This window comes from Anser anser (assembly GCF_964211835.1).
Source record: "Anser anser genome assembly, chromosome: 7".
Classification (NCBI taxonomy): Eukaryota; Metazoa; Chordata; class Aves; order Anseriformes; family Anatidae; genus Anser; species Anser anser.
This window is the reverse complement of record NC_139727.1, coordinates 38,039,945-38,064,534: the sequence shown is the minus strand read 5'-3', so window position 1 is coordinate 38,064,534 and position 24,590 is coordinate 38,039,945. Positions and strand designations below refer to the sequence as shown.

The following is a 24,590-nucleotide window of genomic DNA, read 5'->3' as shown; positions in this document are numbered from 1 at the left end:
GTGTACTCAGGGTGGAAAAGCATGTTTCATTTTTAAGTTTAAAAAAAAAAAAAATAAAACCCAAACAAACACAAAACGCAGCATGGCACAGATTAAATCCATTCGAGACAACTAGGAGAAAAAAAAAAAAAGACGTATGTGCAAGTCAATAGGAGGAGGGGAGTGGAAGGGGGAAAAAGAAACTGTGACATATACAAACCCTTTAGTGTGCATAGCATAAGATTTTTTGGCTGGCACTCACATGATTTTATTCAAGGGCTGGGAAAGAACTATGATTAGTTAAAAGCTTCGGCAAAGTCTGGAGGGAGTGCTCTGAAGAGTTGGGAGCCGCACAGAGGTGACTGTAACTCCTCTAGCAATTTCAGACCATTCTTCTGTGGCTCAGGACAAAAGCCTTTTCTTTTCCCTCCGTGTTCAAAGAGACATTTGTCTTGAGATGTTGCAGCTGTGGGCCGTGGGACCGCCTGTTTGAAGATACCCCCTCGTAGACGAAAGGAGAGTCGACGCACTGAAAAGTGGTAGTATTTTCTCGTGTGTGGGTCCCCCCCCTCCTCCTCCCTCCCTCCTCCTCCACTGCCATGTGTGGTTTTTAATAAGAAGAAGAATGTGGAGGCAACATTTTCCAGGCAAGGGGAAATTTCCTGTTTCTTTTCTGTTTGTTTAATAAAGTGTGTAGCTGACTGTAAAACTGTAGCTACTTGGTTGTGAATGAGCGGTTCAGTCGATTGTCAGGATCGCTTCTCGATGCACTTTTATATACTGCAAGTGAACATGTTTAACGCTTGCTTTTCTTTTTTTTTTTTTTTTCCTTAATGCTGCGTGGCGTAGGCAACTGAGATTAATAAGAATTAGGCAAATGGCTTCTGCTTTTGTTTCTGTGAGATAGTACCAGCCGGCTTGCGGTCACACAAAGGCTGCCATTTAGCAGGGAGCACTCCCTAATTCTGCTGGCAGGGGTGCCATTGGAATCGGATACAAGTGGGTGGCAAAGGGGAGGAGCGGCAGGAGAGGACAAGCAGGCTTTGTGTATTAAAAATGAAACAAAAGCACTTTATACGCCGGGCTGCGTGCAACAAGCGGCGCTGCCTGCGAGCCGGGGTGGAGTTTGAGTTCTCAATGTGACTGCAAAAGCTTTCTGCTTCTTCTCCTTCTTCTTCTCCTTTTTTTTTTTTTTGTTTTTTGTTTTTCCATACACCCTTCCTCCTCTCCCTCTCCCTTAAAAAGCTCTCCGCCGAAACGCTGGCGGGAGTCCACGGGGAGCCGAAAACGCTGGAAAAACGCGCATCGAACAACCCTCGCGGCAACTTCGCGGCAACCTCGGGCTTTACGGGCAACGAGGGGCGGCGGGGAAGCGGCCAAGTTTTGGGGACACAGCCAGGGGAGCGTGTCCCAGCCCAGCCAGGGCCAGGTGGGGCTGCGCAGCCCCACGGACGGGCTCCCGAAGGGTTAACGGCCCCGTTGCCTTATCGCGAGGTCGGGTGGGAGCGCCCGGCTGCTTAATTACTTTCTGGTCCAGGCATACCTCGTTGTTAATGAGGCGGGCGCAGGCGGAACGACGACCGGGCCGTGTAAGCGTGAACGGGAGGAGAAGCGGGCAGGTTGCGCCTGGTTTTGTCAGCCTGGCTACGCGGCGCACGCAGGAGGGAGAAGGCTGCGGGTAGGGCTGGGCAAACCCTGGGATCCAGGCTGCAAACCTGTCGGTGGTTTTAATTAAATCGTAATTGCCATAGGTGATGCGCTCCTTCTCGTACCCATTCGCTTCCAAACTTTCCCCGCCGAGCTGGAGCAAGTGGCCCCGGTGAGGAAGAGGAGCCAGGGACCCGCGGCGTGCCCGCCCGCCCTAATCCCCAGCCAAGGCACAGATGCCGCTTCAGAAAAGAAAAGCTGTGTGTGTGTCGTTCGACTTCCAAAGGAGCTTATGCAATGGCAGCAGAACAAACCCGTTATTTGGGGGGCTGACACCACCACAGCACCTCACCATCACGTTGTCCCTTTTTTTTGAATAGTCGCGGCGTGAGGCGGATAGGTGATGCTCCACGTCTTGGAGATCGTTGTACTTCAGCAGGTGTTGAAGTCAGTGTTATAATTCACCTCATTGTTAAACAGAGAAAATAATCTACCGGGGCACAGTGCTTCGCTGAGGATTGTGTAAGCCCTCTGCGATTCGTGCGTGTTTTTATTCTTGCTTATCTGCTTATGGCAAGCTTCTTGCAGTTATCCAAATCATCTCGGCGCTGCACCCTGCCTACTGACACAGTTGCACTTCCATCTGGCTGAAAGGCGTGCAAACATAATGTATTACTTCCAGTACGTGCTGATGGAGATCTTGCTAGGGAGGGCGGAGAGAAGGACCCGGTCCAAAAACGTTCGTGCGTAACGCTGGAAATCTTCCCCTGGGTCTGCCGGATGGGTTGGCTCTTTATTCTTACACCGGGTTCAGTCCAACAGGAACGCAGGGCCATGAAGCCCACCCCTGTGAACCCCCCTGTTCCCACGGGGTTATTCTCCCCTCGCAGTGAACGTGGCTCCTTCCCACCCCGCCTGGCCCCAGGGCGATGCTCTTGGTGCTGGCACGCTCCGGAGGCTTCGCTTCGCCCCTTCGTCTTGCTGACGCTCCGCCCGGCAGCAATCTGGCTTAATTTTCCCTTACAAAAAAAAAATAAAAAATACTAATAAAAAGCAGCAGCACCGTGCTGCTCTCCTCATCGGTTCCCTTCCCTCGCTGTCGTGCCCCGGGCACGTGGGGCTGTGCCGGCGCTCGGCAGGAGGCTGCGGTGCTCCGCGGGGAGCTGAGCGCCCCGAGCCCCTGGCAGCATCCCCAGAGGAGCCTCCCGCTCGCGGCCTCGGCCTGCCTCAGTCAAACAGCCCCACGTAGCGCCGCAGACAATAGCATTTGTTCTGCAGTGCTCCCTGTGAGACGTTCGACCCTCCCCAGAAACCCCAGCCCCAGACCAAAATCCCTCTTTAGCTAATCACGGGCCTCCCGTTTCTAAAGGAACAGCGAGGCTGCCTATAGGGAAAACAATCCCATTGGGGTCCCTCGGGAGGGAGAACGGCCCGCTGCTTGTCCCAACAACCATCACAAACAATCGTACTGCAGTAGGGAGCAAATAGTGGCTTCCGTGATGTGGCACGGCACGGAGAGCTACCTCATCCAGATGTTCTCACGTCATTTCTTGCCTCTGTAACGAAGGACAGCACGCCGAGGTACAACACGGGCTTTTTCCTCTTACTCTTACAAGAAGAGAGGTTTTTGCCAGTAGTCTGCGAAGTTTTGGTGTGTTTTGCTAAGGGGGGTGGTGCTGCTTGTGAGGGGTTTTGGAGGTTCGATCTCAAGCCCTTGAGGCCGGGTCTGCTCACGCTGTGGCTGCAGAAATAAAACCCTTTGTGCCCGGAGCAGTTGCTCCCCCAAACTACTGCTTTTCCCCAAAACCGTGGCCATCAGAGCAAGATAGCTGAGCCGTTCCTACAATCCTAATGTAGTGACTGGCCTTCCTGAGCGGTAAATGGAGGCCCAAAAACGTCAAAGTGACTTGTCCAAAATTGAACTTGTTAATCCGCGGCTGAGCAGTTAATAGGATACAAACATGGGGCTTCCTGCAGCCCTTGCTGATTATCATTTGGTTCCCAGCCTCAACTTGGAGCATGAGCAATTGTAAAATGAGGAAAAAAAGCAGCACGGCCAAACAGACACCTGAATACACATTTGCTCAAGGAAACAGCCCACAGGGAGGCTTGGTAAGCGTGGCACAAGTGCGCTTCCCACCGCAGGGAGCAGGGTCTGCACCGGGTTTGTCCCCGTGTGTTTGTGGCTCCAGCTGCACGTCCCAGAGCATCCCACGGGAGGCAGGGATAGACCCGGCTGGAGTGCACAGAGTCAGCTGGGCTTTGCCGCTCCCGCATTGAAGCCTTTTGGCGTTTGGTAATGTGGCAGAAGAGATGGCTGCACGCTGGTGGGGACGTGGGTGTCCTGCTCTTTCTGTGCGTTTCCAGTAATCCTGCCATTTTGCTTAGTGGGAGCCTGTTCAGGCTTGTCTTTCTGAGCTGGTCAAAATGGTGAAGGCCTTAAAAATAACAGAGCAGGTGCCAGCGTGTCTGTGGAACGAAGTGCTGGTGCTGGAGGGGCAAAACCATTGAAGAAGCCGCCCTGAGGCAGCAGGAAAGGGCTCGTCCCGGTCCCTGTCCTGGGAGCGAACCTCGCTGGGCTGTCCCTCTGTCCAGGGCAAAGCCAGAACCGTTCTCCCAGGGAGAAATCTCGTGCTGAACTTTGCTTTGCGTTGCTGTCGTCCCCCAGCATTTGGTGCTGCGATGTGCCACGGCTCTCCAAGTAAAACAGGAGCACCCGGGCAGGGCAGCGGCTGCCCGAGAGCCGCTCCCGTTGCCGTCGGTGTAAAAGCTGCGCTCCTTCTGCTTGCAGGTATCCGCCCTCAGATCATGAACGGCCCCATGCACCCCCGGCCCCTGGTGGCGCTGCTGGACGGCAGGGACTGCACGGTGGAGATGCCCATCCTGAAGGATCTGGCGACCGTGGCATTCTGTGACGCACAATCAACTCAGGAGATCCACGAGAAGGTAACGCGGGGCTGCTGGGGCGGGCGGGGGGCGCCGAGCACGCTCCTGGTCCTGCCCCTGCAGGAAAAAACGTGCAAGGCTGCGCCTCGAGCTGGTCAGCAGACAGCATCGGCGAAAGTCGCTGCAGATAAAAATTGAGCCGGGCGTTATTTTAGGAACAAAAAGTCACCCTGTCTCTTAGCATCGGATTTCTGACGTCAGTACCGTTAACGTTTCTCGTGTTGGTGAGGTCTGCTCGCTCGGTGCCGCAGTAGCACACAGCGCCCTGCACCTCCCTGGTGCCGGGGTGATGGGCGCTGCTGCTCGGAAGCTCAGCTCGTTGGAAATACTCGTTTCCAAGTTACTCTTTGTGCACATTTAGGTAACTCCGGTGGGGTCTGAAGGGATCAGAAATCAATTCCAGGAGCTGGGAAAGAAAACCAGAAATAACCTCGTTTATTCAGATATTCAGTATGGGGGAAGGAGGACAGTTTTTATGAGGCATCCGGTGACCGATGAGCAACTCTTGGAGAATTTGGGTCTTGGGTTTCCAGATGTTTCTGATAGGTAGGAGCCTGGCAAAACGTCTGGGTGAGCAATGTGCTTGTTTTCCTCTGCCTGGCTGTCAGGATGGAACATCGTTATTTCCAGATGCTCATCCAGTTCGTTCCCAAATCCCAAGGGAATGGCCTCGATGACGGTGGGGCACACCGCTCATGGTTTTGGTGAAACCTGCGTGTGCCCTTCTGGTGAGAAGCTGTCGGCTTGCACCAGACAGACAATAGGTTGGTGGCAAAATGGGACAATTTACTGTCTAGTAGTCCTGATCCCGGCGGTCACTGGCTTCCAGGAGCTGCACGTGTCCCCTCCGAGTGTCCTGGTGGCTCCTGACACCTCTCTGCTTTGTTCCAGGTATTAAACGAAGCCGTTGGGGCCATGATGTACCACACCATCACGCTGACCCGAGAAGATCTAGAGAAGTTCAAGGCCTTGCGGGTCATTGTTCGAATAGGCAGCGGCTACGACAACATTGACATCAAAGCGGCGGGGGAGCTCGGTAGGTCTCGGTTCTGCACCCCAGCTCCCTCCCACATCCCTCCGAGTATTTAAAAGCAGCACCAGTGACCCCTGGTCCCCCCCGGGGGAGTGTTAGCCAAAGGGAGGTACAGGGGGGGCCTCCCAAACAGGGTGGATTCGGCCCTTAAATGAAAGGTGCAGCTTAAATATTTTGCGTGTAGAATACCTTATGACAAGAAAACATGACCATGAAGTACACAAAATCCTGCATTTTTAGAAGGAATCTGTTAGAGTCGTGTTGTACTGAAACTGCCCCACGTGAGGCCTCCATTCCTGCACTGCCTGTAGCTCCACTTGCCCCTCGGACTCACCGGTATCTGTATGGTTGTGATGTTTCTGACACAGGGGAATTGATTTAGCTCTAGAAAAAGTGAAAGAAAAGGTTTTTACTAAATTTTGTCTAGCAAGCTTAGTCTCTCGATCCGATCGGGTTCCCTGAGTCATGCCCCTGCCGCTGGGAAGGCCTCGTGTGGAACAGGGACTGCGCGTTGGGTCTTTGCTGTATCCCGCGCCACCTCGTCAGAGATGCCCCAGAAACTGGTAAAATGCGGGCTGCATTGCTGGGGCCACCGAATTACAGACACGGGGTGGGCACAGAGACCTCGGGCAGTCTGCGCACAGCAACCTGGGGGCACCTAGTTATATACATCTGCGATCTTAGCAGCTGTTACAACCATTTTTTGCTCATCCGATCCAAAGCCTCAGTCTATCCAGAAGCCCCACAATAGTGTTTAAGGTATCTTGTATTAAGGGTTATCTCCGGGGAAGTTAAGAATAACAGCCACTGCACGTGAGCCATTTTACAAGGATAATTGCGATAAGAGAGTCTCAAATAGTCACTCCTAAAAAAGCAATTCTCAGCGTAGTGAATTATTTTTCTCCGGGAGGAGAACAGTGTCTTCTCGATGTAATGGTTTCTTCATGTTTTTAACTCTTATTGTTATTATCCATTATAACAATGTTCCGAGGCTTTGAACATCAAGAAACGAAAAATATAACGAATAAAATAATGGGATGCTGCAGTATAGTCCTTCTTTTTATACTTAGCAAATTGGGTGGCCAAATGATGTGGTTTAGAGTAGAAAATGTAATGACTACCCACAAATGTAGCGTAAAGTTGAATTGGTATTGCTTTCCACGAGGTGGTCCTTAAGCTGTGCAGGCAATAAATGACCAGTACCTACGTGCAGCACCTGGCCATGCGCTGGTGGCCGCTGCGGGGGTGACAGACAGCAGAAACACCCCCGGAACAGGCGCTTGGTGCCAGAATTGAACCATTTGCTGTGGTTTTTTAACCCGCGGTGCCGCCGCAGGGTGCTGCTGGGGGCAGCGCAGGCAGTAAGGGGATTTTCTGAATGTGTTCTTCTCTCTTTATCTCCTACTTTTTCATGGTTTCGACTCAAAGGCCCCAGTACAGCGAAGCACTTAAATACACATTCATCTTAAAACGTGTGTTTAAATAGCATTGAAGCCGGTGGGATGTAAGCATGTGCTCAGCTGCTCTGCTGAGCAGACACGAAACGAAGCACACTCGTACAGGCTTTACGGGATCAGAGCCTAACAGGGGAGCGGTCGGGGAGACATTTCCAGTTAACTTAATACCCGCGACGGCGAGCAGAGAGGCGGAGGCTGAAAATGCCCCTTTTGTGGCGGGGGAACAAAAGCCCCGTTATGGAGCGCGGCGCCTGGGGGCGGCCGTGGTGCTGGGCTGGGAGAGCCGTGCCGGCACGGCCATCCCCCGGGAGGGACCTCCCAAAAGAGCCCCGGCGCCACGAGGAGTGTGTATTCCTTTGCTTCCCACTGGGATCCATCGGGTCCTGCCACAGAAGTGTTGGCATGAGGGTCGGGGCCGTGCTGGTGCCGCCGGTGCCGTGGTGGTGATGGTCAACCCAAACCTCACCGCGGCACCTGCACCTCCAAGGCCACGTTTCACCAATCCATTTATAAACCCTGGGGATGTCAGAGCAGGGTACGGGCTTTGAACAGCCGTGGTTACTCAACTGCTGTGGCTCTTTCTGGTTGAACCAGAAAGCCTTGACATACCCGGAGCTGGCCCTGCCGCGCCAACACGGCGCAGCACCACGCCTGAGCGCTCCTCTGCCTCTGCAGGAGTTGGTCCCTAAATAACGTGGTGGCTGAACAGCCTTTCGTGGAACAGGGGTGACTTGGGCCAGCACGATTTAATTCGCTTTGAAGGTGGATTAAACTAAACAAGAATAAGGATTCGGTGGGTTGTTTTTTGTTTAAAATGTGAAACCAAAAAAAAAAAAACAAAACAAAAAAGGTCCAGGGCTGCCCCTGAGCCACGGCTGTGCCCCGCGCTGTGTCCCCCTGCAGGCATCGCCGTCTGCAACATCCCCTCGGCCGCCGTGGAGGAGACGGCCGACTCCACCGTGTGCCACGTCCTCAACCTCTACCGGCGCAACACGTGGCTGTACCAGGCGCTGCGGGAGGGCACGCGGGTGCAGAGCGTGGAGCAGATCCGCGAGGTGGCCTCCGGCGCCGCCCGCATCCGGGGGGAGACGCTCGGCCTCATCGGCTTCGGTACGTGGGCAGGAGGGAGACTCTGCGGTGATTTTTACGAAGGGCTGAAATGAGCGGTTTTGTGACCAGAAGCACCGGGGCGGGTTTGCTTAACCCCAGCAGGCTGGTGTGACGCAGGGGGGGGACGCTTTCTGGTCGTATTTGGGGAAGGGGCTGTGCCTCGTAAGCCTCGGCTGAGCCCCCGGAGGTGTGCGGGGTGAGGCACCGGTTCAGGCTGGGCTACGGAGTCCCTGTCCCCCAGGAGCTGGAGGGCAGGCACCAGTTCTGCTGACGGTCCCCTTGGACCTCACTTTTGGGATCAGGGGGGGTCTCTGGCAACACCACGACGTGGTGATGTGAGGGTTGCGTGCCCCAGCGCCGCAGCCGTACTGAACCTGTGCTCCCGCGCCGTGACAGCTGTCTTAGCCACGTCTAAGTCCTTCAGCAAGAGGCTGGGAGATAAACCACCCACAAACATTGCCTAAAAAACGAAATAAATAAAAAGCCTTCTTTTTTTGGCTTGCTTTGGTGGACAGAGCACCTCAGTGGGTTGCATTTCCTCCTGCGATGCCCAAACCAGGGCAGTGGCAGCTGGGGCCGGCTCAATTAAACCTCTCCTTCCCTCGCACACAGGTCGCACTGCCCAGGCGGTTGCAGTCCGAGCCAAGGCGTTTGGCTTCAACGTGATATTTTATGACCCGTACCTGCAGGATGGCATAGAGAGGTCCCTGGGAGTGCAGCGAGTCTACACGCTCCAGGACCTGCTCTACCAGAGCGACTGTGTCTCGTTGCACTGTAACCTGAACGAACACAACCACCACCTGATCAACGACTTCACGATCAAGCAGGTAACGAAGCAGCAGAGCGCGCTGCCGCTCTGCAGGCACACACCACGCCTCGGCGCCGGGTGTCTGCGGTGCCAGCCTGCGGGCTGCCTCCAGAACCGCTGGTCGCCCCGTGCCCCGTGGTGTTTGTGGGGTGCAGCACATTTCCCTGGGGAGCAGCTCTCTGCTCCATGGCGCGGAGGCGGCTGCGGGACCGGGTCGCGTTTGCAGCCACCAGCCCGCGCTGGCCTTGCCACCGAAACCCCTGTGCCCCAGAACGGGGCCCCGCTTGCAGCCGCAGGGGTTTTGCTGAACCAGGGGATGAGGGTACAGCCCCGGGGTGCCTCCCAGGGCAGGACCAAGCGCTGGCCGCGGCACCGAGAGCTCACTCCTCTCTCTCCCGGCGCGCCAGATGCGGCAGGGCGCGTTCCTGGTGAACACGGCGCGTGGGGGGCTGGTGGACGAGAAGGCCTTAACTCAAGCCCTGAAGGAGGGACGGATACGAGGGGCTGCGCTCGACGTGCACGAGTCAGAACCGTTTAGGTAAGGCCCTCGCGGCGCTCCTGCCTTCCTTCCCTTCCTTCCGTTTTTTCCCTTTTTTCCCTTTTTTCCTTCCTTTCCTTCCACAGCTGCAGGTGTGCGGCCAGGGCAGTGCCCATGCACCAGCAGCAGCTCCTCGCAGCCCCCACGAGCTGTAGGCTGGCACGGGTGGGGAAATATCTGGTGGGTTTCAGGGAGCTTAGAACAAGAAATGAGCTGCTGAGAACAGACTTACTGCTCCCGTGCCCTTGGGCATTTTCGCTCGCAGGCTGCAGCTCCCCGGTCAGCAATAGCGAAGAAGGGGTCGGTTATAACGGGGTGCGGCTCCTCGCACAGCACACAGGGGATGGGGCAGTACTGGTGGTGTCCTTGTGTTTCCCGAAACTATTTTTAATAAAAAGTGCTCCCCCAAGGAGATAACCCCACAAAGTCCATCCCCCTCGGGTGGGTTCCCTCCAGCCCAGCAGCCACAGCACACGCAGAGGGCAGGCCACGGGCCTTCTGCCAGTCTTAGCATCTTTTATTCTCTTTTTTAAACACTGGTTAATTTTTTCTTTCCCTCCCCTGCTTGCAGTTTTGCTCAAGGCCCATTGAAAGACGCTCCTAACCTAATCTGTACCCCGCACACCGCCTGGTACAGCGAGCAGGCGTCGCTAGAGATGAGGGAAGCTGCTGCCACCGAAATCCGGCGCGCGATCACAGGTACCCGGCCCCGGGAGGAGCCTCGGGGGGTGCCTGAAGCAGGAGCCTGAGGGGCACAGCTATGGCTTTGCCCTGCCCTCGTCCCAGCTGCAGGTCCTACCCCCGATTTGCTTCCCAGTGGAAGACTGAGAAACCAAACTTTACTTACCTGCCATTTGGGCATGTTTATGTTCCTTTTTGTGTGTGTGTTTTTGGTTTTTGATCAGTGGTGCACGTGCGCGGCATGGCAAAGCCCGCCGCCATGCCTGGGAGGACAAGGACAGCGGTGCAGTAGTTGCTGCCCCTTTCAATGGCACTAGCCCCAAAAGCATTGACAAGCTGCTGTCAAAAGACGTGCAGGCCCTATAGGGCTACATGCCAGCCATAAACCCCAAGGCAGTGAAACCGTCTGTGTCCAAATTTTGCCGTAACAGAGCTTGCCCCAAGATGACGCTCACAACACTCCAGCATTTCTCTTGTCCTAAAAATCGTCCCCATCGTTAGTCTGGATGGCGTAGCTCCACGCCTGGCGTTCTTTTCTCCTCCTTTGCACCAACAAATACAATGAAATGAAAGAATCGTAGCTTATTGTAGGGCGATAAAACCAGGACGTTCCTGACGCGTGCTTACCTTTCGTCCCAACTGCAGGGCGCATCCCAGAAAGCCTACGGAACTGCGTGAACAAGGAATTCTTTGTCACGACGGCCCCGTGGTCAGTAATAGATCAGCAAGCAATCCATCCAGAGCTCAATGGTGCCACATACAGGTAAGATGGAGAAAAGGACGGCCCCAGCCAGCCTAGCACAGGGGTTCCCAGCCACGTTTGGGGGGGTCCCAGCCACAAAGGGAGTGTGAAAGCCCGAGCACCAAGTCTGCCTGTGCTGGGCTGGTGACTGCGAAGCCCCTCGCGGTGGGGAGCTGCAGTCGTGCCCCGCCGGGATTACCAGCGCTGCGTCACTCAACCACAGTTTTATAAAACCTTGCACGTTTCCTGATGCTGCTGGTGGTGGGACAGCAGCCGCGTGCATGGCACCTGCAGAAGCGCCAGGACCCCCAGACCCAAGCAAGACATACCTGACACACCGAAAAAGCAACCGCAGCTTTGATCAGCTCTTCTGCCCGGGTTTGATTGCTTGGGCCAAGAGCCTGGTCCAGCTCGTGAGTGAAATAGCCAGAGTAAAAACTCCAGATATAGGCCCGTGTTCAGGTGGCCTGATTCGTACCTAAATGCCCAAGATTCGGGTCAGTGACCGCTCCGTTTCGGGAGGCTCAGCGTGCATTGCTCACTGCTCCGTCTGTGAGGCGTGTGGCGCACGGCTCAGCGTGCCTGGGCAGAAATGTTCCCAACTGATGGAGAACTGCCCGGCAAAGGTCAGTCCAGAGCTTTGTGGGAAGAGCTGGAGAAAAAGGCCTGATGATTAAAAAAAAAGGAACAGGGAAACGGTGACAGATGTCAGTGACAGGAAGGCGCAGCAGCGTCACGGGTACAGGGAGCCGGCCACCACCCCGTGCACACTGAGCACTGCACAAGGGTTTACAGAAGGCAAAACAAATAAATGGGTGCCGAAGGAGATGGGCTGGGTTCCTGGCAGCCCTGGTCACTACTGACGGTTCAGCACAGCTCAGGTGCTGCCTGGGGTGTCCTGCACCACCCTGCCCTCCACTGAATCGGCTTAAAAAGAACCCGAAACCTCCATCACTCAACTTGCGTGCTTCACCTTCCTCTGGCACTAGCTTCTAGGCCGATCCTGGCTCCTTCTGTGAAGGACATTTGGATAAGTTTAAGAAATTTGTGCCCAGCTACTACCAGGATACCAGAGGTTGCCCCACCTCAGAGGCAGCAAGCACAGCTTTTCTGGAAAAGCTCTCACAGATCCGCGTGCTCCCAAAGCGCACGATTTGTGTTCAAACAGCCTTTAAATAACACTGGGACAAGAAAGTTCACTTTAGGGATTAAGATTTCGGTTCATTCAGCTCTTCTAGGAAGTGCTGGCTCTGGCCCAGGGGACGTGGGCTCAGCCACACTCGCTGTAGGATCAGGGCTGCGTCCTTTAGGGCCCGTGAGCAGCTCGCAGAACAGAAGAGCAGCATCGCCGTGCAAAAGGATGCGTGGCTGACCACTACAAGTGTTTGTTACACCTGTTGGTTCCTTTTCCTTCAGCTGACCGGCAGAAGTATTTGTCTCCTCGTGCAGTTAAGCCACCCCAAGCTATTGCTGTAGTCCACGAGCTCACAGCTCGGGTGTATAATTTTAGTATTAAGCGTGTCAGGTTCAGGGAAACAATGCCGTACGGGTTTGGGACAATCTGACTTCATCGAAATACCGCGGTAATTAGTGGCAATAGCGACTGTGCTGTCATCGTCCTCGTCTCCCCTCTATCACTGGGGTGTTTGGGGATTGCCACACGTATGGGACAGTGATCTATATAAACAAAACCTGTTCCCTCCCCTTTAAAGCATAAAGAGCATTGGCTCATCGAGTGATGCACTCAGACACGCAAGGGATTTGTTACTTGCAGCTCGCTCAGGGGTTAAAACCAAACAAAAGCAAACACAACCGGCGTTTGGTTGCAGCCTGTGCGATGCCTTTGCTTGCAAATCCCTACTTCGGGCTTCGGCACCACGCCTCCAGCAGTGCTACTCGCAGGTAATGCCGTGTAGGTGACGGCGTCAGCGTTTACTGCCACGGTCGGTAATATTTTTGCACAAAGGGAAGGATCGAGAAGCTGCCAGCAGGGAGGAGGGGATGGGTCATGCACATGAAATGAGAAACGGCAACGCTGACCCACAGCAGCGTTCATTTAACTTCAAGCTCTCCCTTCTAATTTAACAAACCAACAGACAAAAAGCTGTAGCAGAAAGGTGGGAGCTCCCCGCTCCCGTTTCCTCCGCAGCCTCTGCCGTGCTCGCCGGGCCATCGGCTCTGCCCGCAGCACGCGGGGCCGCGACAAACCCAGGCTCTCTGTGTCCCTCCCGCCAGGTATCCCCCCGGGATGGTGAGCGTCGCGCCGGGAGGCATACCAGCGGCCATGGAGGGCATCATTCCCGGCGGCATCCCCGTGACCCACAACCTGCCCACCGTGGCGCACCCCTCCCAAGCCCCGTCGCCGAACCAGCCCACGAAACACGGGGACAACAGGGAACATCCCAACGAGCAATAGCAGCTAATTTAAAAAAAAAAACCACTCAATAAACTTGGGACCAAGAGACATTGGAAAAGAAGTTATACACGAACTGAAAAAAAAAAATAAAAAGAATTTGATACGGAATTTGTAATGTTGATTTTGGACAGATGCATCATTGATGTTCCAGTGTTAACGACCAAGTGATAGCAGTCAAGACTGGGGAGAAGCCCTGAAGAAGTCACCTGCTTACCGAAGCGCTGAAAACTAGGATGTGAGACATTAATGATCGACTTCTGTTATTGTGTGTTAAGTTTCCTTCATCTGTGCATCAATCACATGAATAAAAATAGATTTTTTTTCCCCTCGATTCCTTGGGAAGAACAGGGCTTCTGCACCTGTTTGCAAACAATTGCAGCGAGCAATCCTTACCGAGTTAACATAGAAATTTAAGAGGAAACCATTATGTGGCTTCAGCCCTTTCCTTACTCTCGTACCCGGTCACCTCTCCTAACGGGAGGCAGCGATACTGGCTCAGGAGCAGAAGGAAAAAAAAAGCTCAGATCCGTTTCGGGGTCCCCCGGGGCCGGTGACGCGTGCCCGAAGTTCTCCCGAGAGGCGCGAGCCGAGCTGCAGCCACCCCGGCCGGGAGCTGCGGGCTGGGAGGGCACCGAGGGCTCCCGGCCCCGGCCGCTGCCCTCCCAAAGTCCCGAAAAAACCCAACGGCCAGGCTCTTCTCTGCCCCTACACTGAATAAAGTAGCTGTGCATCCGCCTACGCCCTGCAATGATGCAAGAAAAAAAAAAATTAAAAAAAAAAAAAGAAGAAAGTATTATTACGTTTCACACACTATTTGTACTCAAATATATTTTCTCAGTTTTAAATCTGCAGCTATTTTATCAAGTGGAAAAGTCTTGAGCTGGAAAGGGTTCAAGAATAATGTTGCATTTCCTTATGTCTCAGGAAACACTTTTTATGGTAACTTGTCAGACTGTCTATGAACAAAACCCACTTTTTTAGACATTGATAAAAGTCTTCTTTTCTTCACGTGCTATTTTATACAAGAACACTTCAAAACGTGTTATTAGATGTGACTGATTTTAACAAATCCTATTAGATTTGTATCAACTAGTTACATGTTATATTCATAGTCTTTTGTGAACCATCGCCTTTTTGTTTTTGAGATGGCCTATTTTGAGCCTTTGTATGGGTACATTCCTGTTTCTGTGACAAAAAAATCTTAAGCTGTCCCAAACAGAAAAGAAAAAAAAAAAAAGCAATGGCTATCAGCTGTTTTGTTTTAGTGTGTTACCGTTCTTGTATTTGTTTATTGTAAAGGTGGACATTTAGCGTTCAGTGCAGTTTTCAATAAAAAGTGATAAAATTTCTATAATTTCTGAAAGGCAAGAGCTCTCGCTGCCACTTCACCGGTACAGGACGTGTCTGGTGAGCTCCCCAAGCGCTGCCCTGGCCCTGAGGTTGTGCTCACAGCGGGCAGGGCGCAGCCTTGTCCTCGGGTCCGACCTCGGCCCCGCTCCAGCACCGCCGTGCCCAAGGCTCCCCGCCGCGGGCTCCGAGACGTGCCGCAATCACACAGCTCACGGCCAGCTCAGTTTTAAAACGGCTCTGCTGGGGAAACACTCGCTGAATTTAGCTTCCTGTCCCGACTTTCAGGTGGTGCTACCCGTAAGCCGGAGTAACGCCGTGTTCGCAGGTTATACTTAAAGGCGTGTGGGGCGGTACTTGCAGGCTAAGCGGAAAAAGACGCAGAGGGTTTCCGTCGTGCTACAAAGGCAGCTACACCTCGCGCTCCTTTTTGTACATAATCGAGATTTGAGGTGTTACTGAACGGCTAAAGAAAAAATCTGAAACGTGCCGAGGTGGCAGCAGCTCCCGGCAAGCAGAGGAGAGGCCAGGTCCTCCATCTCCACCCCGTCTTTCACAGACTGCCTGCAGGTGGGCAAAGAGCCTGGTCTGGAAAGGGACTGCAAAAAAAGCTGAAACCAAAAAGGGTCCCGGTTTCAAAACTCTGTATTTTGTTTTAAATTAAACTGAAAACTAGTTACCAGCTTCACACACGTTAAAAAAGAGGGCACCCCTCGTAGATATTTGACTGCTCGCGGAGCACACCGGTGATTATCCGTGAACACCAAGGAACCGGGAGGGTGACACAGGGTAGGTGCAGAGGTCATATCTGGGAAACACTGCATGAAGGGAGTGTTTGTGTTAAGGTTTAGAATTGATTTAAAATAACGTAGCTCTGGTGCTTCCATTTGCTTGTGAACAGCCAGTTTACAGGGGCAAGGACGTTCCTGGGGGGCCAGGTCTCAGACTTGTGGCTCTGTGTGCAGCCGCTGCCAGGGGTGGGCTCAGCCCTGTGAGGCGAGGGACTTCAAACCCCCAGGTGCTGTGGGGTCCGTCCGCACCCAGCCTCCTCTCAAAGCCACGGCAGCTTCTGGTGAAGTGCTGCAAGCTGGGCAGGAGGAGAAGTCAAGAGGTGCAGCTACAGACTCATGGAAGCTTCCTAGGGACGGCGGGCAGCATTAAGTTACCCTCCCCAATGGGTTTCATGCGCCCGTAGTGCAAACAGCAGCAAGAGACACACGGAGAAGGCAGAGGGAAGGAGAAAGGGAAAAACATCCCCAGTTAGGATAGGGAGAAGCAACGCAAGGAACCAGGCTGCAGCTTTCAAGGGGACAGTTATTAGGCAAGGAAAGAGGAGATGAACAGTTGCTGCTCAAGGTCAGCGCCTGGGACTCTGCTGACAGGCAGTCTTCACGCTGGAGATGGGCAGGCAGGGAGCCTCTGCTGATGAGGGGTGTCAGAGTAGCTTAAAACAAGGAGCTGGAAGGTGACAAACATGCTAAATAAAGCCACAGCAAAAAAAAAGGGGTGACGGGACAATGCTGAGCAAGAGGGGAAAAGGGAAAAGCAGCAAATAAAAAGTCTCCAACTGCACACAAACATTTCTTGTTAGTGGTGTAAACAAGTGCTGGGGGGTATTTGGTGTGAGCCATGCAGCAGAACTCCGGAAGAACCCACAATTACTAAATTTTAATGTATTAAAAACCAAAGAAATACAGGGATTTTCACTGAGGAGTTCATAAATAAAACCAGCAAAATGACCAGGTGTGAAGGAGGTAGCAAGGAAAAGCCAAGTTGTGTGCTGGGAAGGCGTCTGCGACTGGGAGCAACAGCACGGGGAAAATAACATTGGGAAACAACGTTTTGTACGTCCTTGTCAGCAATTTCTGCTCTTTCAGCCAAGTTGCAAGGTCGCATTTGCAAATTCCTCTCAGTATCTGTAAACTTTCACGTACGTAAGTGAAGGAGAGCACCCATTAACATACACTGACTACTGGGCTAGCACAAAGCCAGGGTTTGCATCTCTTTAATCTACAGGTACATGAGGTTTGGATTACTTTGATTCTGAAAAAAAAGAAACTTCACCAGTTCCGAAGTTGACCCGGGAAGCTCGTTAACCTGAACATACCATTTTACAGCACATCAGAACAGAACAATAATGATTAAGAAAGCCAAGAGCTCTGAAGTACCAGGACTGTCCTCTCATACCAGAACTAGATAAACATCAGAGAGCACGGTGCATGCTTTTTGAAACAGCTGTCACTGACTGCATGGGGAACTGCCACGTGCCATGGAAACGCGGCGGTCGGGGACGGGCTGCCCACGTACAGCGATACGAGGTAAGGAAAGGCGTGCTTGTGGAGCGTGGCTCAGGGTACTTTTCACATTAGTTAGTTATTCTCCCCATGTCACAAGGAAGCTTTACTTCCTTAAAAAGAACACTACTGCAAAAATGAAAGGGTAACGTTTTGCACACCCTTTTAAAGAGCCTACCGAAGGTAGGAGCTTATCCTTCTGTCCGTTCAAATGCTGGTCTGGGCGGGGACCTCGGCCCTGGGTGAGCTGGGATGCAAGTTTTCAGGGAGCTGCTCCACCCCTGTCCTTCACCCTGAGCCCCAGGGACGGGGCTGCGCCCTGGCAGGTGAGGAAACCTGCCCACGCACGCTGCTCAGGCCACGTAAAATCCCATCCCAGCTTACCCAGCGCTCGGCTCCCCTGACAGCAAAGCTTTACGTCATCAGCTCGACAAGGAATAAAAGGATTTTGCTTGCAAGTTAAGAAAAAAAAACAGACGAAATGATACCAGTTTAGAAAGCGAACTTGAAACAGGACCATATGCTTGTCAAAACCTCTTCGGTATCAGCAGCTTGCCTATTCAGCTCAGGTAAACCAGACGTATATTGCAGATAAACATGCACTCTTTTACCTGAAAGTTTGCGCATGCACCAATCAGAGGAGATAAAATGGCCAAAAACGTGAAGACATTTCATAATAAGCCTCCATGAAATCTGTGATGGGAAAATTGCTAAGTTAATACAGTACTTCATTACTTCTAGACTTTTGGTGTCGTCACCAAGTTTCTGTAGGAGTTGTGCACATTTCAACACCATCTAAGCAGCATTTGGAAGAAAAAAAGCAGCAAGTTCCTCCGGGTTTCCATAGCTCTCAACTACATAAAAATATGTGCTATGGGGCTTCGTTCCAAATTCTAATTAAAACAATTTCAGCTACTGCAAAAATTCCGTATTCGACCACCACACCATCAAAAGTGCTTTTCAAGAAAACCTGAATTGCACTGTATCTGTAAAAACTTGCATTAACCTTTAGTGTTTCAGTGAGATTTTTAGATAAACTTTATCCATTACAGGTTACATGGCTAAAGTTATCAAATATAATAATTTCTACTGGAGAATATACTCTGAACTTACAATCTTAGGAACTTACATAAGTTTAAGTATGGCCACATCAATCAACATGCAAGAAATTCCCAGGCTTACATACTGAGAAATATATAACAGTGCTTTTAAAAACAACTTTAGCATAGTTTCTTCTTTTCAGTCAGAACTGCCGAGTGTATTCTCACTAGATGTAATGACCAAGGAATAACCCTTTAAAAAGATGTTTTTTCATTTGCAGCAATGTTTAAGGTGATGAAAGAGTAAGTGATACGATGATATATAGTTTGTATCACAGCAAGACAAAAGTTTTGACGATACAAAATTATCAATCATGTCTGAGCTCTCAAATTTCACACAGTTTGGTTTAGTATATGCTCACTGGAAAAAAATCCGTATATTTTAGGTCACTTCTCTGAATAAATACTCTTAGGTATATCAAAGGGAATCTATTAACTATTAAAGGAAGAAAAAAGAGACAAAAAAACTTTCAGGAAGCAAATCATTTCACTCAATGAAAAAATTTACCTTCTCTTCCAGTTTGTTTCATAGTGTTTAGATTTTATTTTGGGGGCACAGCAGTAACTGAAGTATTAGTAAGTAACGAGTGTATTTTTGCTTATGACTTGCTGTGGATATTTTGTGCAAACAAAAAAACCTCACCACCTGACCTGGGCACTAGTGAGATTTCACATCAAAGGGCCTTTCACAGAAATGTGTCAGAGTATCTAAGGGTGATGTAGAATCCCAAGTTCTACTGTAAAAGAATCTCAGAGGGAAGAGAAATCCACCTAACGTGTGCTTTCGTAAGTGCCCTTATTTGAAAAATTTCTTTGCAATAATTAAGATGCTGGTATACTTTTCCTATTACACAACCTCTTACACAACCACATGCGGTACATTTATAGACAGATTTACAATCAGAAAGAAAAGTGTTTTGTTTTTTTCCTGTCTTGATAATAAAATTAGCTGTTTTGTTTCTTTTTCTTTGTTTTTATACAAACTGTAGTCCAGCCCATTTAGTGCTCTCCACGCAGCAGATGAGCTTCTAGACTCTCCCCATACTGGTTAGAAAAACCCTTTGCAGCATGTTTCTTCTAGAATCAGGTCGTTCCACAACGAACAGCTATAGCACAACCCTAACTCCAGGTCAGACACTACGCGCTGGTCATTTCCTTCCCACGTTCCACCATCATTCGTCGTCGTCATCCTCGTCTTCCTCGCCATCGGAAAGGGATGTACACGGGCGGATCTGGCGGTAGCGATCGAGCCACTTCTCCACCATCTGGGTGACAAGAGGGTGGTTGCGCCGCCGAGAGCTCTTCTGCATCGCAACGAGAACCCCTCCTTCCGTCACGCAGCAGTCCAGCCACTCCCGAAGCAGCTTTTCTTGCTGCTCCTCGTTACCTATCTTTTGGGGAGAGGAGAGAGGTTGAGAACGAGGCCTGAAACACTACCAGCAGCTCTGCAGAAGCCACCTGTGATGTTCTGAACCACCTCGGTTAGGGGAGCAAGGAAGTTTCTTTTCCAAGCTAATGGTATCAGCATACAACAACGCAGCAGCTCAGTCGCCACAAGTCAAACTGACGCACACTGCTTTTTCAACCAAGATTTGAAAGCTTTAGTAATGTTCTCCAGCTATTTTTCCCTTCTGAATTTTTCAAACAGGTATTTCCGATGTAGCTGTCCTATATTTCAATCAGTTGTGAGAAGCTAATTATTTACAGAAGGCACAATGTGTAAGGATGACAGGTCCTACAAGAGCTTTCTGTTTACAAAGCAGCTTTTAGGAGTCCAGCAGTACTTGACACAGAACACTTCCTCTTGTAAGGCATCACTAAGATGTAAAAACATCCCTCCCTAAACTCTGAAGTTCATACTTTTTCTCCTTCATTTACAGGATGCCCACTTTTTATGATGACTTAGTGCTTCCATCCCTTCCCTCCCTTCCCCCATGTACACACTTCACTGAACTGGTTCCCTGTCATTACTGTAGCTATTAAAGAAGAAACGAGTTGTGTTTCGTTAGAAAAAGGAGGCAGTCCACACTGTAAATACCTGCCAATACTTATGTTACATTCATTAAAAAACATTCAGCCAGCATTAGAGTCAGAATCCTTATTTCTAGGTCCTTTCAAGGTACGCTTGTATTTATATGCAATGTATTTACATTCAACTTACAGAACTACCAACAAACATCAAGGATGGGGGAAAATATCTTTCAGAATCAGCTCAGACGATGGGAAGGGAGCAGAACAGCCTATTCCCTGCAGTACTTGTCCTGCAAAACCATCCAGAGCTGCAGAGGTTGCCGAGGCCACCACCTCGAGGCAGCTGTGCAGAAGGCTACCAGCTGCACGAACAGCTCTTACCTCTTGAGCAGAAAGGAAGTGAATGTGCAATAGTTTCCTCTCGCTGTCCACCAAGGGCAGAAAGGTAACGGTGACATCATCGTCAGTGTTGAGGTTAGCACCAGCACCTCGATTGCCATACCCGTCGTTCTCCATGGCAACCAGAGCGGAGAAATGGCCCCTCGTGTAGCCCAGAGCAATGGGACTCTTCCAGCAGAAACTCTGTTCCCACAACAAAGGCAAATACACACCTACGGAGCAGAACAAAGGACAGGACCCAGAGCTATGTGAAGCATCTTCACACACAGCTTTTGACTAAATGGAGTAAGAGCAGGACATTAGGAGCACTCAGAGCATTCCTGGCTTGGTTACCCAACGCCAGATCACCGTGCTCAGAACGGCTCCTTGTGATGGGGCTGCCATGAGATCGGCCAGGGGATCCGCAACTGCCCGAGGTCAGACAGAAAAGCCATTGTAACTCCACCAGTACCACGTTATCATTCCCCTGAGATTTACGATCTGTTGCGCAGTGATTAACAAAGACCAAGGTTAGAAAAGCAGTCTTCTGTGTGGAATTTTGTTGAAGTTATACCTTATATAAACATAGATATATCTAAGTCGTATTCTAATCACAGAAATCAAAGCTAGTTACGTGCTTTATTTTTACCAAATAAATACAATTCTACCATCTGCTTGCAAGGAACTCTTACTAAAGGAATGTCCTGCATGAAGTATTATTCAGCATCCAAGTATGTGGCCCATCCCCGAGACAATTGCACTTCTCAGCAACGTTGTATAAATGGATTAAATCGGCCCACATCAACCACCCGTATGGAGCCTCCAAAAACAAAAGCCGACGCTATTTTGCTCACATGTAAAAAAAATCACTCGTGTCACAGGCTCTAAAAGAAATTGCCGTTTTTCTCCCTGCCCTTTTTAGCACTAAAGCCAGTAATTCGCTTGAGGTGCGGCAATAAACCCAGAATAAACCTCAGAATAAACCCAGAACTCTTTTCTTCTAGGAACATAAATAATTCTTGGTGTGTACTGCTGCAAGACAACTTAAGCAAAAGCATGCCTTACCTTGTGACAGTTTAAAAATAGCCGTGCACAAACTTAAGTGCACATGTAGCATAGCAACCTTTCGTACTACAGCTGCTGCCAGCACGTCAGGAGCAGGCGCTGCAGCAAAACAAGGCGCTCCGCTTCTCCTCCAACATCCACGGAGGTGGCAGGGCAGCAGGAACATGGAAATCTGAGGCAGGGGGTGGCTTTGGAGGCTTTACCCAAGTTTAGAACTCAATTTGCTTTGCTACAACAAGAGTCGGCGGGGGCTACCAGTATGTGTCCTTATCCCCTTCCCCCCATTCTTTAACAGAGGATCAAGAGAAAACTGAAAGAGTTGTAATAAAAACTCTACTTATGTGTCTTTCCAAAAATCTAGACTTGAGGACAAATCCATGGACCATCTTCTTAGCTCTCCCTTCCTCCCACCCCCCTGTCACAGCAAAGTTTTACTACACTACTGCTCTGCTGGACCTGGAAGATGCAGAACAAGGGCTAAGGTTAACCAGAGACAGTTTCAAGCCTTTACATTTAGGCGTGTACCCAAACATCTGGCCAAAAATCAAGCTACACTGAAAATAACACGTTAAATCCAATGTAATGAAGGCGGTCCCTCAGTTCCTGGACATTCGTTCTCCACACATATTTAGACAAACTACTCCACATTGCCCCCACCCCAATCTGTTGTTTGAAACATCAGCAAAACGATGCCACACTGAGGCTTGGCAACTCGTTTCCAAGCACTGCGTGCTTCATCTGACCCCTCTGGTGCTACCTCTGGGTGTTGGCTAGGTCACTTGGTCCTTCCAGAGCGAGCAGCACCCGCAGGGTGACCGCTCATCCCTTTCCTCCCAGGAGTTACAAGGAGCTATCAGAAGGTCCCACCTGGTCCCACTCAGGAGTGGAACTGATCTGTTTATGTCAACATAACCTCCACACCGAAATTCAGCAGCTTTTGGGGAATGTTTTTTTTCCACTATCATTTAGTGTATCTTCATAAAAATGCCAGGCAAACGCCTTCCCCGAGACGGACGGCTGCGTTACGCCTTCCATCCCTCCTCAGCATTACGTGATGAGCTGCACAAGATGGGAAGCTGAAGCAGTACCTGGGAGAATATCTGGTGCTCTTAACATTTATAAGAGAAAATGTGATACAAATTGAGTCGACAGGGCGAAGATTGACATAAACGCCACAGAAAATAAAGAGCAGGGGCTAACACCTACCCTGGCAGCCATCCACGCAGGATTTAGTTTCTCAAACCTGATCTGATAGTTTCAGTCACCTTTTCTCCTCTTGAATTTTAAGAGCTGTATATTCATGCCACCGAGTACACACAGCTAGACCAGGAGAACACTTCAGGCTGGGTAAACAGATCTCTCACTGTCAAAGCCTTAATATTTAAAGCAGCATTAACAGTCAACTGCAATCCAGGTAACAAGTCTGTCACTTACGGGATTCACAGCAGATTCACAGAACCCTGAGCACGCCTCAAAGCTGCTGAGAAGGGGACACTTGCTAAGCAGAGCTCACAGGCACAGAAGCAGCCTTGTATCATCTCAGCAGACCTGTCTCAGCAGCTTGTGCTACTCTGCATGCAAGGGCACTACGGCTACTTGGTTTCAGCTGTGCTGAGCATTTAATTAGCACACATTAGCCACAAAAATGTGGTTGGACAGGGAGAGAAGCAACTTCAGGTCACTTGACACAGAGGGCTCCTAAGTTCACCTGTTCGTGGTGTTGTGTGTCTGGACAGATGGATGCAGCTTGTGGCAGGCACAAGTCGTTAACATTTGTCTGACTGAACTCCTGGAAACGGGTCTAGCACAAGGCTGTCCCAGGCACCTGGTTACCTTCTGGTTCAGAGCAAGAGAACTATTTCAGCATGTTTAGGCTGCAGCACACTTACTTGCCTCAATGCCCAATTACAAAAAAACATTTTGCAAACCGCTCAGCCTTTAAGTTAAAAGAGCCACAAAAACCTGAAGCGTGATATCTATATGTGACTGTTCTTCCCCAGCCTACACTTCCATCATCTCAAATAAACGATAACATGCAACTACGAGTACCAAATTTCACGCTCTTCAAAGTGTTTCACTTCCCCATTCCTCACATAGGAGGCTTGGTCACTGCCCAAAACTTACAAGCCAAACAGCTTCTCAGATTTTCTGAAGACTTCTTCAGAAAGTCTTCAGTAAGCAGTTATATTTGACTGTAACACCATAGCTCAGAATTCTTCTAATTATTATGGGTTTGCCACCTTTCACGGTTAGCTTACTTTATTCTTAAATAATCAAAAGGGGCTTCTAGGATCTGTTTCAGGAAGCTCTCTACTACGCTATGAACAAATACTGATGCATTGGTGCAAACAACTGCAGGGCAGTAGCCAAGCAGATACATTGGAGGCCAAGAGGATGAACCCTGGGCAAAACAGATGCCCTAACGCCCTGTACCACAGCTGCGGTGCTGGACTGAACAGTGCTCTCCACATCTGTTTTGTTTATTGCTGAGCACATACAGATGCTCCCTATCCCCTCTCGTGTTTTTATCCCTGTAAACAGGGAAATATTGAAGTGTTAGCATCTAATACACAGGCAAGTCACCCAAACGCTTATTTGGCTTTTAAAATAGAATACGCCTCTTTAGAAATCTATATATACGAAAGCAAAACTGTGCTGGAGTCAGCTAAACAAAACAGCACCTTTGCATTTATCTTAAGGACGGCTAGACTGTTTGCTCCGAAGACGAAGACCAGCAAGAATCCAACCGAGGTGCCCCAAGTCACAGCACCGGCTGAGGAACAGGTCAGCGTTCACATCGCGCTTGCTGGGCAGCGTGACTGAAACGTATCAGATGGAATTTAAGGACTTCCTTTCAACCCTGTCATGGAACTCGCTTTTGCGGAGAGTAATTTGCCTTATCGGTTGCCCCGCATTCTGTAATCACGTGTAACCGAGCTACCTAATCTGATACCTCGCACAATAGGCTGGCTGTGGAGCGTGTGAACAGAACCCCTTCCTTGTCGGCCTCTGGGGCATACATGCAGTTAAGTGGCCACCTCTCTAATCAAGTACCAAAAAAAGTTCAGCTTTATCATT

At 50.5% G+C, this 24,590-nt stretch overlaps 2 protein-coding genes across 7 annotated transcripts in view; one reads left to right on the top strand and one right to left on the bottom strand.

Moving 5' to 3' along the window:
* Positions 1 to 14,720, top strand: part of CTBP2 (C-terminal binding protein 2) — a 125,058-nt gene extending 110,338 nt beyond the window's left edge. For 4 of the 6 annotated variants that reach the window (XM_083843918.1, XM_083843920.1, XM_083843919.1 and 1 more), the window contains exons 3-10: positions 4,418 to 4,572; positions 5,464 to 5,608; positions 7,966 to 8,172; positions 8,785 to 8,999; positions 9,388 to 9,518; positions 10,090 to 10,217; positions 10,845 to 10,962; positions 13,177 to 14,720. In XM_083843918.1, coding sequence (XP_083700044.1) covers positions 4,418 to 4,572; positions 5,464 to 5,608; positions 7,966 to 8,172; positions 8,785 to 8,999; positions 9,388 to 9,518; positions 10,090 to 10,217; positions 10,845 to 10,962; positions 13,177 to 13,357 — 1,280 coding nt within the window. In that variant the 3' untranslated portion in view covers positions 13,358 to 14,720. Of the gene's footprint in view, positions 1 to 135; positions 627 to 4,417; positions 4,573 to 5,463; positions 5,609 to 7,965; positions 8,173 to 8,784; positions 9,000 to 9,387; positions 9,519 to 10,089; positions 10,218 to 10,844; positions 10,963 to 13,176 lie in introns of those variants that run through there. The other 2 variants (XM_083843922.1, XM_083843923.1) reach the window with 2 other exon arrangements.
* Positions 14,721 to 16,355: 1,635 nt separating this feature from the next.
* ZRANB1 (zinc finger RANBP2-type containing 1) overlaps positions 16,356 to 24,590 on the bottom strand; it is a 41,070-nt gene continuing 32,835 nt past the window's right edge. The window contains exons 11-12 of the mRNA XM_083843917.1: positions 20,451 to 20,680; positions 16,356 to 19,489 (exon numbers count right to left, since the gene is read on the bottom strand). Of these exons, the coding sequence (XP_083700043.1) occupies positions 19,271 to 19,489; positions 20,451 to 20,680 (449 nt within the window). The 3' untranslated portion in view covers positions 16,356 to 19,270. The remainder of the gene's footprint in view (positions 19,490 to 20,450; positions 20,681 to 24,590) is intronic.